The sequence below is a fragment of the Argiope bruennichi genome, chromosome X2 (genome assembly GCF_947563725.1).
Source record: "Argiope bruennichi chromosome X2, qqArgBrue1.1, whole genome shotgun sequence".
Taxonomy (NCBI): Eukaryota; Metazoa; Arthropoda; class Arachnida; order Araneae; family Araneidae; genus Argiope; species Argiope bruennichi.
The window spans coordinates 132,241,761-132,261,051 of NC_079163.1; the positions used below are offsets into that span (position 1 = coordinate 132,241,761).

General features: G+C 29.9%; 1 protein-coding gene across 2 annotated transcripts in view; it reads left to right on the plus strand.

The window, feature by feature from the left end:
* Window positions 1-19,291, plus strand: part of LOC129960249 (AT-rich interactive domain-containing protein 2-like) — a 107,968-nt gene that overhangs the window by 69,387 nt on the left and 19,290 nt on the right. For both annotated transcript variants that reach the window (XM_056073521.1, XM_056073522.1), the window contains 10 exons: window positions 1,855-1,937; window positions 2,866-2,942; window positions 3,028-3,109; window positions 5,322-5,492; window positions 5,601-5,736; window positions 5,827-5,946; window positions 6,079-6,139; window positions 6,732-6,866; window positions 11,963-12,111; window positions 14,539-15,128. In XM_056073521.1, the coding sequence (XP_055929496.1) occupies window positions 1,855-1,937; window positions 2,866-2,942; window positions 3,028-3,109; window positions 5,322-5,492; window positions 5,601-5,736; window positions 5,827-5,946; window positions 6,079-6,139; window positions 6,732-6,866; window positions 11,963-12,111; window positions 14,539-15,128 (1,604 nt within the window). The remainder of the gene's footprint in view (window positions 1-1,854; window positions 1,938-2,865; window positions 2,943-3,027; window positions 3,110-5,321; window positions 5,493-5,600; window positions 5,737-5,826; window positions 5,947-6,078; window positions 6,140-6,731; window positions 6,867-11,962; window positions 12,112-14,538; window positions 15,129-19,291) is intronic.

Consider the following 19,291-nt stretch of genomic DNA (forward strand, 5'->3'; position numbering starts at 1 on the left):
ACCATACGCTAGTTACATACCTGCCTTACCTCTCAGCAAAAAGACTCGTTCTTCCTACGACACATGCGAAATGACGCAAACCGATCCTTGTATTAGCTTGCGGTCTAAAGTAAGTGTTGTCAGGATGTTTTCAAAACAAGAACAACGAAGCCGGATAAAAATTGAATGTGCCAGATTTCGAATATCACGACAATGTCATCTAGGGCTTCAAGAGGCTTGCGGGAAATCTGCTTTGCTCTACAGAACTGTTGCAAGATGGGTAAAAGACTTCAGTGAAGGACGCCAAAATGTGGCAGACATGCATCGGCCAGGTCGTCCTAGTGTCAGCGAAGCAGAAGTGCATGTTGTTGCCGCAATGGACAGTGTTCGATGCCAAATCATTCGTGAGCTGGCCCGACAGACAGAATTTGCGCACATGACGGTGCTGCACATTCTGAAGGAACGCCTGGTCATGAGAAAAATTGCTTCACTGTGGGTTCCACATCATTTGACGGAAATGCAGAAATGGTTACGATACGATGCTGCTCGAACCCACCTGGAGCGCTATGAGCGCGAACGAGAGGCTTTTTTACGCGGTATCATTACGCTGGATGAGACTTGGGCCAGATCGTACCAGCCAAAATTCAAACGAATGGCGGGCTCGTGATGACCCGTAATGATACGCCGTATCATTACGGGTCATCACGAAGTTCTAAATTTCATCAGAACCCCAGCAATGTTAAAGTTATGCTGATTCTGGTGTACGATTGTGATGGTGTCATTCTAACGCATACCGTTCCCGAACAGCAGACCGTCAATTTGCAGTATTACTGCTCATTTTTGGAGCAACATCTCAGACCTGCTTTGAGGGGGAGGGGGGGGGATAAACGGCGACACTTTGCAGAACGTCCCTATCATTTTGCGTGACAATGCTCGGCGGCATGCAGCGCAAGCTGTGGTTGATTTGCTCGATCGATGGGACTAGGAAGTACTTTACCATCCACCATACTCCCCAAATCTAAGCCCTTGTGACTTTGACTTAATTCCTAAGATGATGGAACCACTTCGTGGCATTCGCTTCAAAACAGTTCCAGAGATTCTTGCGACAGTAAACCGGTCCATTCGAACTATCAACAGGACAGGCGCTGCTACAGGTGTTCTGCCACTTCCACAACATTGGAACCGGGTTGTACACAATGCTGACGACTGTATTGAAGGACTGTAAAACATGGTGACATGAATCATTTTTGTATTCCATGTAAAGAAATAGTTGCCAACCCTCGTATATTAGATTATTTAAGATCAGATTATTTAACTGAAACATTTATTTAAATTTTTTAATATTTTTGGGACCCATTTTATTATTATACCTTCTCTGTTTGCTTTTAATGTTTTGTATCACATATTTTCCCTCCCTTTTTAATATTATTATTTTGTTCAAACCAAATGCTGTTAAAAATTCGGTTCGCTAAATTTCTTGAAGGAAGTCATTATGTTCAGTTTAAAAATTTATGTAAAGCTTGGTTATGCAAATACTTCAAATTCCACAAAATACATTTTTATGTGTAATCTCATCTTATTGTTACAACGTATTAACTCGCAAATTTTTCAAATTGAATAATAATGACAATATGAATGAACATTTATTTCAAATTAAGCTTGTGGGTCTTTTTAAATAAAATTATAAAATTTTGAATTTTTTATGTGAATCAGTATGCATTTGCTATAAAAAATGAGAGGTTATCAATGCTCTTATTCACATTATTTAGAAGGAACTTGAAAACAACTGTTATGCGCTATATTTGTATTGCATTTTAATGTTTCCTATTATTTGAAGTATAAATTTAATAGTTAGAATGTCATTATATTTTTTAGGTACACATGACCCTGATGCAGAGCTTTTAAATTTAGAATCGGATTTAGGTGCTCTGAATCCTGAAGGTCAGAGAGTTTTAAGGGTAAGCATACTTTATTTTGAAATATGTATTCAGACTATGATATACTTTACCATACTAGGAAATTTGGACGTTTCTATTTATTATCATGCTCGTAATTATTATACAGTTCTGTATAGTTGATGTTGCTCTCTATTTTTTCAAAGGATATGCATGGTATATCTGTCACATTTTTCAATAGTCTAATGACGCAGAGAGTGCATTAAACTAATCTGTGTAAAATTCTAGATTTTTAGCTATGTAGCTCATCTTTTACAATGTTTTAATAAACTCAGTATAAAAAACTGCCTTGTTTTATTTATAAGGTGATAACAAAGAAAATGAAAACTGAGATTAGTAAGAACCTGCTTATTTTGAATGATTGAATTTTATATTGTATATAAATTTTAGATACAAAAGTTGTTTAAGAGCAATGAAGAAATATCTATAGCTGTAATTTTAATAAAATAGATGTAAAAATCTGTAACTGTACTTCAGTTTTTTTTAAAATTTTTTTTAAAGAAAATATCTGATTAACTTTTAGGAATTATGTCTACATTATCTTTCTAGTTATTAATTGGCATCTAATAAAAAGTAAAGTGTAAAAACTAATTAAAATTATGGAAATGTAATTGAAATTTAATATATGTATAATATTAATTTATGTAATTGAAAAACAAATGGATCTGGAGATAATAAACAACTGATACTACTTCTGTCGATGTGATTCTGTTCAATGATAGTAATAGCTACAACTGTTTGATATTATGAAAGTTTGTTTTGTTAGGTGCTAAAAATACTACTTTCATAGATTGTAGTGTCTGATAGTGAGTAAATGATATGAATAGATTTTAAAATGTTATTTTGATGCATAGGTTTCTTATAAAAAACGAACGATCTTCTGCCCCCCCCCTTCAAAAAGCGTTTTTAATTTCCCCCTTTTTAATTACAGGTGGCTCTAATATTGCACAATTTATCATTTGAAAAGAACAATGTTCCTGTTTTAGTTTGTAACACAAATTTTATAAGGTAAGTGGTTCTGTGTATATAGATGTTTTTTTTAACCCAAACAATTTGTTTTTCATGTAATTGAATTGAATTTTATTCTTTCTAGATTTCTTCTTTTGTGTACACATTCATCTTGGTCTAATCTTAAACAGACAGCATTTGATACTTTATCTAACGTATCTGGTCAAGTAAGTTTTATGCTATCCACATTAATTTTCCACTCTATATTATTTCAAGCAGTTCATTTCCAAATACCTGATTTTACAAACGTAAAATAATTTTTGAAAAATTTTGTTTGGACAACTATTATATGAAAAAAGCATAAGAGCTTTGGAGATTCTACATGTTTATTCTTAGATTATAAACGCTTGCATGATTCCTTATCAAATTCTTAATATGATTGGTTATGTCTTGAATGTTTAAATTAAATATGTATGAACATGATATGCATAATTTATTAGTAATCAACTGTTAAAGCATTGAATTGAAAGGTTTAAAAAAAGTATAAACTTTTGTTTCCAGCTTTCTAAGTGATTCCTTATTTTTAGTCCCTGAATTAAGAAAAACCAAACACATATTTACAGTTTAAAAGCTGAAAGTTGAAAAGTGTGATTTACAGCGGCATTTTACCTAAGTATTAAAAAATTAGATTACAGATTCATTATTTTTCTGCTCTGATTTTTCTTTTGTTTGTATTAACATATACCATATAAAAAAACTTATTATATGTCAAAGAACTGCTTCAAACAATACATTTTAATATTGAATATATAACAATACAGATTCAAATAAGCATTTGTAACTTTTTCACGTTTATAAAGTTTGCATTTGATAATTAGTTTTTCACTCATTTTCTGTTGGCTAGTGAATTAGAAATTTTATATCTTATTTATTCTCTATATCAATTCCTAAATTAAATATTTTCACAACTTAATTACCGGTTAAAAGATTAATTAAATTTTAATTCCATACTTGTGGTTTCAGATTAATTTAATATTTTTACAAGGTCTAATTTTTGCAATTAAAAGATTAATTTAGTTAAATTTTGAACCTGTATTGGTGATTTCAGATTAATTGGAAGAAGTGGTGATTTTTCAATATGTTCTCATTTTGAGACTTTAATTTTTATTAAAATAAAAAGGGAAATTTTTTGGAAATTTTGCGAATTAATTTCACTGAAGAGGCGTTTTTTAAAATTCGGAAACATTTTACTGACTGTAGAAAGTTTTAGAGCAAACATTTTTAAGAAATACTTTGTTGGATTAAAAACACTAAATCATACATTTCCAGCAAAATTAAAACAATTTGATTTCAAGCCTGCAGTAGTAATGTTTCAGTAGTGTACTAATCGAAATTAATTTACTGATTTTTGGAGTTTACTTCACTCTATCTTAAACAATTTCAATGATTTTCTTTTAAAACTGCTAAAGAATACAGTTATGTACTCTTTAATTTAACTACTTACATTATTGATTTATTCCTTAACAGCTATTTTAACTTTACTCTTTGTGGCTTTATTGGAATCATTTTAACTTAATATTTTTAATGAAAGAAATTACTATATTACCGAAAACTGGTTCCAAATCAAAGTATATGCTCTTTTGCTGTCACGGAAGCAAAACTTTAACGAACAGCGCTTAAGCTGATCTCAACTCGTAACTGAATTCTTTGAATTCCATTCAGCACTTTGATGCTTAAGCACATATAAAATAGATTGGTCATAGTTTATCCCTGCTCGAAAATGTGATTTCTAGTACAACTGAAACTGTTTTTGCTATATATCGATTTCTTACCACTTTGTAAAATTTTCTGATGCCCCGAATTTGAATTTTGAATAGAAAGAACTTTTGAAATTTTAAAACTTATTTTATTTTGCCACGGAGGCATAATTTACGACAAAGGATAAGTGTTAAAAAATGCGTCAGTCTACATCGCGACTCAAGAGCGAGAAGAGATCAAAATTTTTCAGTGATTTTACTATAAGATTTTCATAGGGACACATCTAGATTCAACATAGGGAATCTTGGATATCTTTGAAAGAATATTGTAAGAATTAAGGATTTTTGTTCCTTCACTCAAAGCTTGAAAAAATGCTGAGACCGTCAGTTTTCTAGAGCACATATAGAATTAAGTAAATAAAAGTTATTAATTGGATCAGGAAATAAGAGAACATTTTAGAATGAAGTTAATAGGACTAAATTAGATAAAAATTAATTTGATTTTAAAATATCGTTACATATATATATGTATCGAAGGTTTCAATATTACATTCGTTCTATAATAACAAATGAAATATGTACTGTGTGCTTTGTGTAAGTATATTTGTTTTATTTTACTATTAACTGTGTGGAATATTTTTTAAAATATTCATTTAATCTCCAAATTTTTCCTCTGCCTCAGATTAAACTATCAATTGAAAAAGACATGTGCTCTCGCATACTATTCCAAACTGTGATGGATGGCATTCTGTCACTTGACAGATATATGAATATAAGGTCGATGGATGTTTTATCCCAGTTGTGTAACTATGAGCCTAATGAGGATATTATTCCATCTCGTCTGGATGTTGAGGTATTGTTTAGTTTATAATAGTCGAAACAAATAACTATTACACAATCTGTGTATATTTGTAATTTTGCTGAAAAGTTGAGTTAAAAATTTTAAATATTATTCTTGCAGGTCTATCAGAAAATGGTATCGTTTCTAACTGTGCATGATATTATGTTATTGTTCTACACATTAGAAGCCCTATATGCATTATCAGATTTGGGAAGGTATGCATGTGATAAAATTGTTAGTGTTCATCGGTGCATAGGTAAGCTTCCTTTCTGTATTTTTTATTAAATACTGTATGTTCCTATTGGATTCTGATAGATTTAAAAATAATTTTGATTGTTTTTTATAGGTGTTCTAGTAAGTTTGTTAACATTAGAACCCAATCAATACAGTACTTCCGGACATATAAAAATGAAAATTGTTGAAACCCTAGTTCCTGTTGAAGTGGATGAACATGAAGTGAAAACAGGTATCATTTCCTTTCAGTCTATGTCTCAATGTTTTTTTAACTGAGTATTTTTCATTTCCTTTGCATGTGTTTTTAATGAAGTATTTTATGTCTATCCCTAGTTTAATAATAATAAAAAAATTAAATTTATAGATGCAACAAGTTCTTCGGGCTTTTCTAATGATGTGGATTCTGAAACATTTGCTTCTAATTGGTAAGTTTCCTCATTTTATTGTTGGTTATACATTGCTGGCAGAATTCTGTTATCTTTAATCCTCCCCCCCCCCACCTACCTAGAATGATACATGTATGTAGGCTATTCTAAATTGCACGCACATTTTGACAGTTTTATTGTGGGAAACAGCACTCTCTCTGTCCTTTCTTTTATATAATTCTCTTTTAGGAATCAGCAATGGGGATAATTTTTTTTATTATGAATTATTTTGCGATTATCGTATATTTTAGTGAATGCAAGAAAAAAAAGGAAATCAATTAAAATGAATGCTTCCTAAGTATGTAAGATGGTTTGAGGATAACTTGTATACCAGTAGTATTTGTTCAGTAGGATTTTTTTTTTATGTTATCTATTTTAAATGTAAAGACAAATAACATTTAATTTGTGTCTTTGGAATTTTTTTATATTTTTCATATAAAAAGCAATAATTTTTTAGAATGTTGATGATTATCAGCGAAAAAATATAATTTTTCAGATTTTGCCATTTTTCACAATAATGGAATAGTCATGGTCTTTTTTTTTAATTTTTTTTTTATCTTTAGGTTAATTTTTATTCCTCTCCCTGTTTCAGGCTAAAATCGTCTTTTGAGGTTGCTCCAGGCAGTATGGTTCCACGTAATGAAATCTATGCTGAATATGTAAACTTCTGTGGAAAAGCTGGCCGTAAAGGTGTTGTCAACGCAGGTGTATTTGCAAGTATTGTAAAGTAAGTTCTTTATCTTCTGTTTTTATCTTAAATTTGCTGAGATTGAAAGGTTTAGCATTGTTTGAAAAAGAGATATATCTTAAATTGGTATAGAATGTTGTCTCAAATCCATCTTAAAAATTTCTTTCATTCACGTTAATTTAAATAATATTCTGTAGTCCCAAGGTCTATTTTTACTTATTAAATAGCCACCATCGTCGTCCCCCAAACTTAAACAATAATTTATCCCCCAATTCAAAACAATTTAAACGTAATTTTATTAAAAAAATTTCGTGGTTTATCAATTGAAATAAGACTAAACCCGCATTTTCTTGGTAAGGGAATAGGTTCTAATCGCTAAATTTTCAATGCTTCGAGTCGAAATTTTGATATTTATTATTTGAAACATGTGAATAATTACGTTTTCACATGATCTTTTGATTTTGAACATACCTTTCAAAATCTAATTACTTTAATTTTATTTGACATCCATCTGACATTGCAAATGATTTCAATAATCAGTGAAAATATGCTAATTGGAGTCTCCAAAATAATGAGGAAAAATGCTTTTTGTAGTGCATAAATTCTCTGGATGAGCTTCCATGCTCTTTTTCTACAATTTTTATTTTACTTGCGGATATTCACTACATATTCCTTCAAGAAGATCGTGGGTGAGATATCTTAAAACAGTATGTTAGATTAATTTAAATTAATGTTTCTTTTATTAAAAATATGTATGAAGACTTCAATAATTAAAACTTATTTTGAATCATCATCTGTGATTGCATATGCTTTAAAATGATGCCTACTATGCAATACTGTTTATTATCTTGCCTGATAATTTTATTGAAAGGGTGCTGTATTAAATCCATCTAGGGTATCCACATCAGTTATCTGATTTCTATGTCTATGTCAGTAGCTCAAAGATTTGAAAAAATTAATATATAATATTGATAAATATAAGATTATTTATTTTTAAAAAAGTTCTTGTCAGTTTTACCTCAGATTCATTTTAATGTATATTCAGAAGCTTATATATTTTTTTAAATTACAGTACTGTTGAATAAAAATAAGAATTTTTTTAAAAAATAATTTTAAATTCATGCCTTTACGGATGATGTTCTTTTTTATTTGTAGTGCAAAAAAAAAAAAAGAGTAAATGTTTGCTGCAAAACTTATCTTCAATTTTCCATGAATATATTTAGAATAAATTATGTCGCCAAAATCGCGATTTCCTTATCAATTATTGAAATCGAAAAAGAATTGCATAAAAATATTCTTTAAAGTTTTATCGGGCAGTGGGAACCGGCCCTTGAATGCGTAAATCAATTGGATTTTAAAAGAAATTAATTTTTTTAATGGAACTTATATAAAATGCATTTCATTAGTATTTTAAAATGCAATGATGATAATATATATGTATTTCATAACATAGTAAAATAAATTTTTCCCCCCAAAAAAATCTTCAAAAATACAGCCGCTATTTTAAATAACATCAAGTTAAAAGTGCCGTATACACGCCACCTACAATTTTCAAACGTAATGTTATCCTATGGAGAAATATTTTAAATCTTTTAAGTTTGCTATTGCGGTTTCTTTTTTATGATGTCAACTGCAATCAGTAGGAGGAATAAAAACACAGGTTTCTACCAAAGGAATTTTTTCTCGGACTTCTCAAAGTATTTTTAAATATTTGAAGTCACAAAACTTCCAACTTCGCACATTTAAACAATTCTATAAATTTTTTTATCGTAAATAAAATAAAAATAGCAAGATAAAAACATTAGTTTTGTTATCTTCTTTCTGATGCATATTTAATTTTAAAAAAATGTGTAAAAACAGTATTTTAGACCTAAAATTGGAAAAATAATTTGTTATTTTATAGGTTAAAGAATTGGCATCATTAAAAAGATAATTGTTTTAGCTCTATCTTGATGCAAGAATCAGTTTTGTGCTGTAATATTTTCGGAAGTTATAACGTTGTAATTTTTATAAAGTGTATCCATTTTTAAATCCTGTTACTCCTTAATGTAATAAATTATTGAATTTATAGGGATCAATATTAGTGAAATTAATGTTAGATAAGAATATTATCTGTAATGTGCATAAACAATGCTGAATTAGAAAGTTTTTGTATTAGTTGAAGTTTAAACACTTTCGTCTTTCAAGTTCCCATTTTAGTTGAGATTACTGAAAATTAAAAGATGCATTGCACAAAATTCGGAATGGTATAAGGTTTTAGAACAGTAGTAAAGGTTACATGTTTAATAGAATTTGAAATTAAATATACTCTTGTGAGTAAGCGACAAAGAAGCTAAGTAAATTTTAGCAACCATAAATATGAGTAGTAAAAATTAACTAAAATTAAGTAAGTCACTGCTTTCATAAAAACTTTTTCTTATTTGACAAAGAAATAATGCTTTTTAATGTGTATTAGCATTTGTGTAACAATATATTTTACAACTATTTTTCTTCCAATTCATGATTATATAGGAGTATTCATAATTTCTATTTTGAACGAGGCAACATTCCTACAAAGTTATTTAACTGAATCTCGGTAAACTTTTTAAAAAAAAATTTAGTTACATACAAATAAGCAAAAATAGCTGATAAGCTTTCATAAATGCAGAACAGTTTTGACTTATGCTGAATGTCAGAGAGAGAAACGTTTGCTGTCAGTTTATTCATTTCTTTTTTAAATATAGATGACTATATTATACATATTGTGAAATATTCATTAATTTTTTTGTAAACATTTTCAAATCTTTTTTATTATTTACATATTTTTTATATATAATTAAAAGTTATTACTAATCTTATATGAATGTTCAGTCTGAAATATTCCAGAATTCTGATACGAAATTCAGAATCCTGGTTAAGTAGATGAATAGTGCTACGTGCAAAATCCAATAAATAATTAAAACAAAATAAATGTAGAAATGATCACTCAATTAATTTTTTAAAAATTTCAAAAACCAGGAGACATTTAATCTAATATATGCATTTTATAATTTAATTCATTATTTTTCGTCCAATTTATGCACATTATCATATTAAGTTGGCTATATTCCATGCTTAGAAAAGCAGAGGAATAGAATTCGTCTTAACATTATTTGCAAAATAATTATATTTATCTTTTCTTTTTAATATGGTACAAATGAGACATTTAATTAAAAAAAATTTTGGGAAAATCAGGCAGAAATTAGAATACCTCAGTGACACAGAAACACCCGGTCATTTTACACATATCAGATATGTAGCAAGAGTTGAAAAATTCAACTTACTTTTGTTCGTTTTCTTTCTCAATCAAACCTATTGAATAATGTTTAAATAAATAATTTACTTATAAAATCCCCCCCCCCCCAAAAAAAACCAAACATTTTATTAAAATTCGCTGTTAGTACTAAAACTATTGAGAGAAAGGATTGAGCCCATTCTTTGGGGATGACTCCGAAGCCTTACAATTTCATAGGTACATAGACCTTGCCCGATCCTCCTGGATTGAAAAACTAATAAACGCAATTATTGTTAAAAATTAGTGTCAAACGAAATACTATAAATACTGAATTATTCGCTTACTCCTTCTAAATTATAGGATTCTCTAATATTAATTATCAGAATTATGAAGAGTAATTAAATGCCCAAAAATCGAAGTGCTTCAATAATTAATCAGTTCTATGTTCTAAAAGTTCTACTAACATTCACGCGGCGCTCAGTATGATTTTCTGCAGGGAAAATCTAAAATATCTAACTGAAAGATTATCTTTTCTAAACAAGTTTGGATGGCTCATTACCCCCACCCCTCTCGTGATGTTCGAACTAAAGGAAGTGTCGGTTTTCGAAAGACACCCTTGAAAGACTTTCCTTGAAGGGAAAGTTTTATTGTGGGTTGTTCGACGGGTCGGTTGTCCTTCTGAATGTCACACTCCCACAGCAATATCTCCAGGGGATTAGGAATTCTTTTCTTGTCGGGTGTTATTAGGCTTGTCAATTAAACCTTCCTTCAATAATTTGGTCAACGCCTTACTCCTCCCATCACTAGGAGACGCTTTCGTCGAACTCGGATTTCTTTCTCTGTATATGGCACTTGGAGAATATTCCAAGTCCCTTAATGTAAAATATTTTATTATCAAGGGATAGTACTTAAATTCATTTTTAAAAAGGGATTTTTAAGAATATATATATAGCACCGTTCAAAGGGTTAATTAAAGTGTTTTCCTAGTTTCAAATTTCCTTTCAAAATCATGGAATTCTTTTAATAACTAAGAATTCTCTTAGAATTTAGATCTTTGGAGAGACCTTCCAACAATGAGAAAATAAAGTTCAAAGTTGAAGAAACTTCAGGTTTTTAGGTAATAAAGGTATTAAATTAAATCAAATCTTTAGATCTCTATAAATTGCACTCTGTTATACTTCATACTTGGCCAGTTAAATTCAGTAGTTTAAAAACAATGGATTAGTTGGATTTATTCTGAAACACTACTGATTTCACCATATTAAAGATGCATTTGTTTTATGGTGCTTTTACAGATTTTTTGTAATATTGTAGATCTTTTAATAAATAGCTCAGAATCATATGTTTAATAATTTTAAACAATCTTATTTTATGTGTGTGTATGTGATCTAGTTTAATAATTCGTTTAATGTTTTGGACGATCTTTTAATTTAGAAAGAAAAAAACTTAAATGATTTTGCAGGAAACCAAGTCTTAAGGGTAGGACAGCGACAGTCATGAATGGCGATTCGATTTTATTCCTCTGGTATTTAATACTACTCTGTGTGAATCAAATAATTGTTTTCGTTAGCTCTGTACGCAAATCTTAAATGTTTCAACTCCCATATATTATAACGGCATGATGATTTTTCCCATAAAACATTAGTTGCAAACACTTGCAATAAAAATTTAATATCAGAATTAAGATTTTTTTTTATTTGTGCATCTTAAAGTTACTGAAAAAAAACATATTAATCGGAATCTCAAAATTAAATTAAATTAAATAAACCTAAATTTCATTTGAACTATAATAAATTAAAAACTGATTTGATTTTCATTTAAACAGAAGATGCATTCATATCAACTCTTGATGTATACTATTTTTTTAAATCTCGCATTTTAGAAGTCTTTTCCCTCAATGTGGTTTGAAAAGGACAGAATCCGGCAGTGGTGTTATAACTTTTCATCATGATGGGCTGAGAAGGAGAAAAATTATGACTTCACAAACAGGTCCTCCTCATTCAAAGTCTAGTAACATTACTCCCCGAAAAGGTAATATTTTTATCTGCTGAAATTTGTTCTGGTTCTTATTTTAATAAGTCGACAAGTTTTATTTCCGAATAAAAATGGATCTCAATCGATTTTATGATTTTTTTAAGGTTAATTATTTTAAAATATATCTGTACTTTTAATATTTCCGGAGGGAGGAAAAGGACGTGAATCAGGTTTTTGAGGAAATTATTTTCATTTTGAAAATCTTTTAATATTTGAACCACGGGAGACGCAAACGCTTATCCCCAAGTCTTTTTTAAACCGTTGTTAATCTAAGCTTTTTTTTATATCTAAATCAGAGCAAAGTAAAGAGGATGTTAAATGCTCATTATTCATTTCGCTGATCTTCATCAAATAAAATAAGAGAGGAAATTATATTCTAGCCGAAATTCCTCCCCTTTTAAAAACGGGGGGGGATAAAATTTGATTGAATTTTTTTTATTAAATTTCATATTAAAAAACTTGTAGCAGCCCTATATTTTAAAAAAAACTTACTATGTTATATGAAAATTAATTTAGTAGTGTGCAAATGGTATTTCTCATCAATAGTCTGCTTTAGAAGGATCTGGATAAGTTTCACCTTAGTACTAGTAGATTTGTGTTGAAAAATCTCTTACTCGATGTAATTCATTGGTTCTAAGGCTGTCTCACCGATTGCACTATAGTACAAAACTAATGAATGTTTAGTGACCCTAGAGTGCAAAACTTAAACAACTTTTTAATTTTACTAGAATTTTGTAAAAAAATACTTTCTTCTTACTATGTAGGTGCAGTATAGTACTTTAAATTTTTGACAGCAAAAAAAAAAAAAAAAAAAAAAAGAAAGAGAAAAAAAAGAATGCAATGATTACATTAGGTAACGAATCAGAAAAAGCCCAAATGGCATTGGTGGATTAAGGACATTGGTAAAACACAATATCTGAGGAGATACAGAACAAATAAGTATTTTTAGTAAGGAATATGACCTCCCCTAACTGCATTGGTTGTGTAACTTGATCTGTTCATATTCTAGATAATATCCAACAATTCCTGAAGCAAGAGTCCCATTCCTCTATAAGCATCTCTGTAAGTTGTCTGTTGGTCTCGGAGATTACTATCATGCCGCTGGGATCTCTCCAAAGTACACTGAATATGTCCAATTTTATTTAAATCGAGGGAAAAAACGCTGACTGATCCATTCGACGTATATCTTTTTTCAGGAACACCTTAATAGTAAGCGAACCTTGTAGTTGTTCTGTATTACTTATGAACACAAAGTTGTCCCTGATGATATTAGGATGAAAATGTCTCCCTGTATCAAGTGCTTAGAATCATTTGTGAGATTTAAGACAGTACTTATCGGTTTAAAAAATGAGTTATTAGTCTTTAGAAAGTTTTGCTAGTTTTTAGAGATTAGCAAAACTCTCTGTTGCCGTTATTTTCCGTGATCGTTCACTAACAACCATTTTTACAGCTGTATCTGCTCTCTAGAACGCTTTCCAAGCGTCTGAAGTGGCACTTTTACTTATTCCAATCTCATCGGCAAAACTCGTGAAACTGCACCCTTCTTTCGTTTATTCTACTTCATTTAAAGGCGTTTGGATGGTTTCTCGCAGCCAATTTGAATTAAGGATATCACTTTCTTTGCAACGAATGCGTGAAAATGCCACTTTCCTCCTTTTTATGTTGCCTTGTATTGCACGCGCTGACCATACGTTTTTCGAACTCTCGCGTCACCTGTAACTTCATGATCCTGATACTTGCATATGCATTACCTTTGTATTGAGTCGGCTTTTCATTGTGGTGATCGCAACCAGAGTTTTTCTGTAATGTCATTGTAAGATGAAAAGTTACTTCGTTGTTTAAGTTTTGCACACAAATGTTAATGTATTAAAGTATGCTTTGAAACAAGGGATGCTATTGCTAATAACTGAATTCAGGCAGTTTGAAGGTAGTTGATATATTGATGTAAGGTAACTCTTATAGGTTCTGTGAACTGCATATCTTTGAAATTGTGTACTCTGTGTAGCAACATATTGGGCAAAAGTTTGCGCTTTGTTGTAGACTTAACATTAGTATGCTATATATATATATATATTCCTAGGGAGAAATGAAGAATTTTTGAAGGGGGTGTGCATGCATTATTTTCTAATTTTTGGTTTGAATGGTGAAAGAACAGCACAATTTATTTTGAAATTCATCGTTTCTTCGATGTTTCCTAATTATTTTTTTTTTCTATTTACTTATTCTAGTTAGTGAGGCTTTTTTTTTTAATCTTTTTTTTTATTGCTTCAATATTAAAAAAAAAAGTTATGACATTCATTTTTTAGCTTGTATTTTTTTAAAAATTAATTTCTATAATCTGAAATTTCACGTTTTATGCTTGATTTTATTGCCTGTAAATGTTATGGTTAAAATATAATTAAATTAATTTTTGTATCTCAACAGTTCCTTCATCGTCAGCAACATGTAAATCTGGCCAAAAACCGACTTATAGCCCTATCCTTAAAGCTCAGCTTTCAGCTCCTCCTAGAAGTGGTGTTACATCCCCGCCTCTCAAGAGACCTCAGAATGTACCTAATGGACGAAAATGTGTTTCTCCTGTGCCTGCATCATCACAAAATAATCTTTCAACTGTACAAGCATCTCCAAATGCTCCAGGTTCTAGTACTCTAATCAAAAGCCTTTTGGCTAACAAAGTGCAACAAAGGAACCTTCATCGACAAGTTGTGCCTCAAAATGTGTCAAAAATGGTTGTTTATTCTCCAGATAAAGGCCCATCACTTAGTCAGGGTGTAGTTGGTTCCTCTTCTACTACTGTTATGAGATGTGTCAGACCTGGAGGATTATCTCAAATTATTAGAACACCTGTTCAGGCACGTTTTGTTTCAAATAAGAGTAGAATTTTATCATCTACTGCTCCTTCACGTGTCATTAAATCAACTGCACTTCTTTCACCTAAAGTAGCAAAACAGAATGTAATGATGACTTCATCTACACCACGTTTAAATGGTATACAAAAAGATGTTCAAATGGAGGTAATTATCAGTCAAGGCTATTGTTGAATATTTAATTGTTTTGTTTTCTTATTCTGACTGATATCTCAATCTTTCTTTAAAAAATAATTGTTGCAGCAAATTTTTATTGGTTCTTATTTTTTTTTCCCCCCCTTCTTCTTCTTTTCCCTTTAGACAATTTTATACATTTCGTTAATGATTATAAAATGTGTACGATTTCTTCCTTCTGAGGATTTTGGTGCTTAGAATTTTAAGATATGGAATTGGTATTTTTACTTTGCATTAAAAATGTATATGCTTGCCTGAATTTTCCTTAAATGTACTTTTCTGTTACACATATTTTTAAGCATATTAATTTTTATCAGGATCGACTAGAATATTAAATACAAAATTGTATAAAATTAACATTTGTAATATTTTTGCTAAAGAATATGGTATCTCATACATACCAGTGATGTATATCTTTTGATTCATAACAAATAACTTTCCATTTTTCCTTCCTGATTACAGAATTTGCTGTTTTACATCTATTTTTAATTCTTAACATATTAATGCCGCTCACGAGCTTTCTCGTGTTGTGCATCCCATCTGTTATTGCTTCGTAAATAACAAAGTTATGTTGATTTTAGAACTTATAAGTTTTCCCAAAAACGTGCGGGCCTAGGCGTATATCTTACAGATTTCTTTTCGGTCTTTAATGTTTTAATATCTCAGGTTGTTATTACAACAGCACAAGCCATAAAATAGTAAACAGAAACAATATTTTTGTCTAAATATGTAAAATGTCAAGAACAACTTTAAGTTAAATCTAGTGGCCTTTGGGTAAATGATTTATTCTGTAACTAAGTAGTTAACTTTATAAAATTAAAGTGCATATCCTAAATTTTGCAAGACTGGATTTTAAAATAGAATGTTGTAATATTCCCTAATATCTGGAAATATATTTTCTGATGTAAACAGTTCACTTTACATATGGTTTGAAATGACTAGCTTTGCTCATATCTGTAGAAATTACAGATCTATTCCAAAATAATTTGGTTTTATTCCCTTTTTTTATTCCAAATGATTAATTTCATTCAGAATGTGATTTGGGAAAGCATGACATATGTTTTGATGTTGTTATTGTAAGGCATTTAGTAAAGTATTCTGACAGAAGCATTTGATGTTTCTTGGTCGACTAGATTTAAATATTTGCTGTTGGCATTCTGGAAAGTTGATCAGAATGCCAACTGCAACTATGTTGGGATTACAATTGGTTGTTTCACTAGATTTTACTATTATGATTGGTTGTTTTACTGTGTTGTCAAATTTAATATATCTTGATAGATTTTAAAGCGCTATTTAGATCAATAATATTTGTTCTAGTGAATCGAAAATTGGTCTTGGGCTTCATCTTTTCCCTTATTATCTGTTGAGTGACCAGATTATATAGCTTAAATCCATCCCCACTTGTGTGTGTGTGTAATTTTTTAGATTATAGCTGTTTGTCCGAAAAGTACGTGATTAAACGTTAAGTCCTTGAAAAATAATCTAAATGGATATACACTTTTTTTTTAATTTATTTATTCACGAACCGAAAAATAAGTAACTCCGATTCTAAAAATGTTGCTCTGCTATTTCATATAGCATTGTAATATAAAAGAGGTGAAAATTATCGTTTTTCTCAATTATTAAGTCTGAATTTAATTTCCGATCACTTTTACTCTCGGGAATACTACTATTTAACATTTTTTAGAAGACTAGTGCCTAAATATTATTATTGCCATCGTGGATGTGTTATGAATTGCCGCATATACGATGCCAATTATTATACTATTTGAAATCGTAGAATAACATTTTTTGAATAGAATTTTATTTCTCGGTTCGCAAATTCGAACAGATAGAAAAATGTTTAGTTATTTTTCACAAAGGTTAATTTTTTGAAAAGTAATGCAGATTGAATCTAAATTTTTTTAACATATCTTTAAATAGAATTACAAAAATTCCACACAAATTTTTTAAAAAATTTAATATTTTTCCAAATTTTTACCTCATACCTCATATCTTAATATATGACAGTTCATTGTTTGTTTTTAATGTATGTTGTTTTTCAATAAAATTTTTTCCTCTCAGATTTAGAACCTTTTGTTAAAGGTGAAAAAAAACAGTATTCTGACATTCTTACCATCTCCAACCCTAAACCAGTAATATATTTGAGTGCAAAGTTTGAGGACAGGAGCCGGGGCTACTTAGAGGACAGAAGCCAACTCTGCAACTTAAACCAATAAAATATCTGTTATGTATTTATTCCACATTTTGATATTTTTCATAACAATTTATCTGGACTATTGATTTTACCTTGAGAATTTCCACCAACAGATAAAGGGGTATTTATGGGAGAGTTTTTAATCTCCAATCTTTTCTTTCTGTGTTGTTTGAAGGAAGGGGGGAAAGGGTGCAGTAAGCAAGATTACAACTCAAGGAAGGAATTTTCAATAGGCCCAACAGCTGGTTCCTTTATTATTACACTTTAGATGCAGCACTGAAATAGTCTTTGAATTCTGGGAAGAGTTATTCGTTTTGCTCTTGCAATGATGCATTTATATTTGGCATTTTTTCATATATTCAGAGTGTACTGTTTAAGATTCTGACTGATCTTAATGTATGTAGTCTAATGTTTGATGAGCATTCAACCTCAAATTCCTCTTTCTGTTTTGAAAAACGATTGTAACTAGATATGTGGCTTCAATTTTTAATAAGCCTTCCATAGAGACTTTGGTTTTCTCTGTAAAAATTGAATTTTTGGAAGATGTTATCAATTTCGATAGATATTTCGTTAATAAGTTGGAAATTTTTTGCTTACTGAATGATGAAATTAAAAAAGAATTTACAACTTCGTTAATAAAGAGTGGTAATTATAACCTGCATGGATTTTTGATTCTCTTATCTAATATGCGTTATTTATTCAGAAGTTAATCAGCAAGGAAAGATGATATTTCAAATTGGAATTGGAAACTTCTTAAGAATGTTTACTGCTACTATTGAAGGAGCACTCAATATGAGGAACAATTTGGTACTATATGTCAAGAAGTGCAATTTATAATGCCAAAGTGTAAATGCAACAAAGATCTTGTATATCAGAGGATACTCGTTATTGATCAAAATTTTCCAGCCATTTTTTGCATTCTTCTATTCAACTTGCCCATTGTTAGCACGGGATATGAAAAAGATAGTCACTGGTTATTTTTAAAGGCCTAAAAATTTTAAATCGTATTTTTTTTTATATGCTGTTATCAGAAAAGATAATACTGGTTTCTTTGGTGACAAAACTTACTAATCGGGTGGGTGGGTCGAAAAACTCCTTACAGATTTCAAACATAAATGTCAGGACTTAGTATGTACCTTCATTTGTAATATTTAGGATAGGTTCCTTCACATCTATATGCTTGCCAAAAGTATGACCGTTGAGATCCGAGGAGAATAGTGGAACAAGCCCTGCTAAAGCAAGTTAGCAGTATGTATTGCAGGAAGAATATAACTTTATTTTAATAGAATTGGACAATTTTTTGAATGATGTGGCTTGCATTTGAGTAGAATTTGTAAAACTGAAGTATCCAAAAATTGAATTAAGAAGTTTTCATTGAAATAATAGAAGAGTCAAAGTTTTGAGGGTACATAATTAATATTGGGGTATGTAACTAAAATTCTGACGATACAATCCCATGATCAAATCAGAGTTGAAAGGGAGTTTTTTTGGTATAAAAATGTTGAGGTTGAAAAACAAAGAAATATCCATTATATAAAAAAATGGTTTCAGCTTAATTAAAAAAAAAAAATATGTTGGGGAACTTTTATATGCAAAACCAAAGAACATGTGTATAGAAAAATATCCTCTCTAAATAAGTTAAAAAATGAACAGGCGAAGATTACAATCTAAAAATGATGAAAATCATTTTTTAAAAAGCAAATTGCAGGTAAACTGAATAATTTAAAATTTTAAATAAGCCAAAAATTGAGATTTTTAAATGCTGAAATCTGTAAACAATCTAGTTGAAAAGGCAGAAGATAATAAGAGATTTTCAATGCATTAACAGAATAAGATAGTTTTAGGAATAGAAATTTTATCAGTGCAATTTAAAATGTAATTTAAAAATATTTTAAGGGCACACTGTTTCCAGTTCATTTGTTTAAATATAAATAAATAG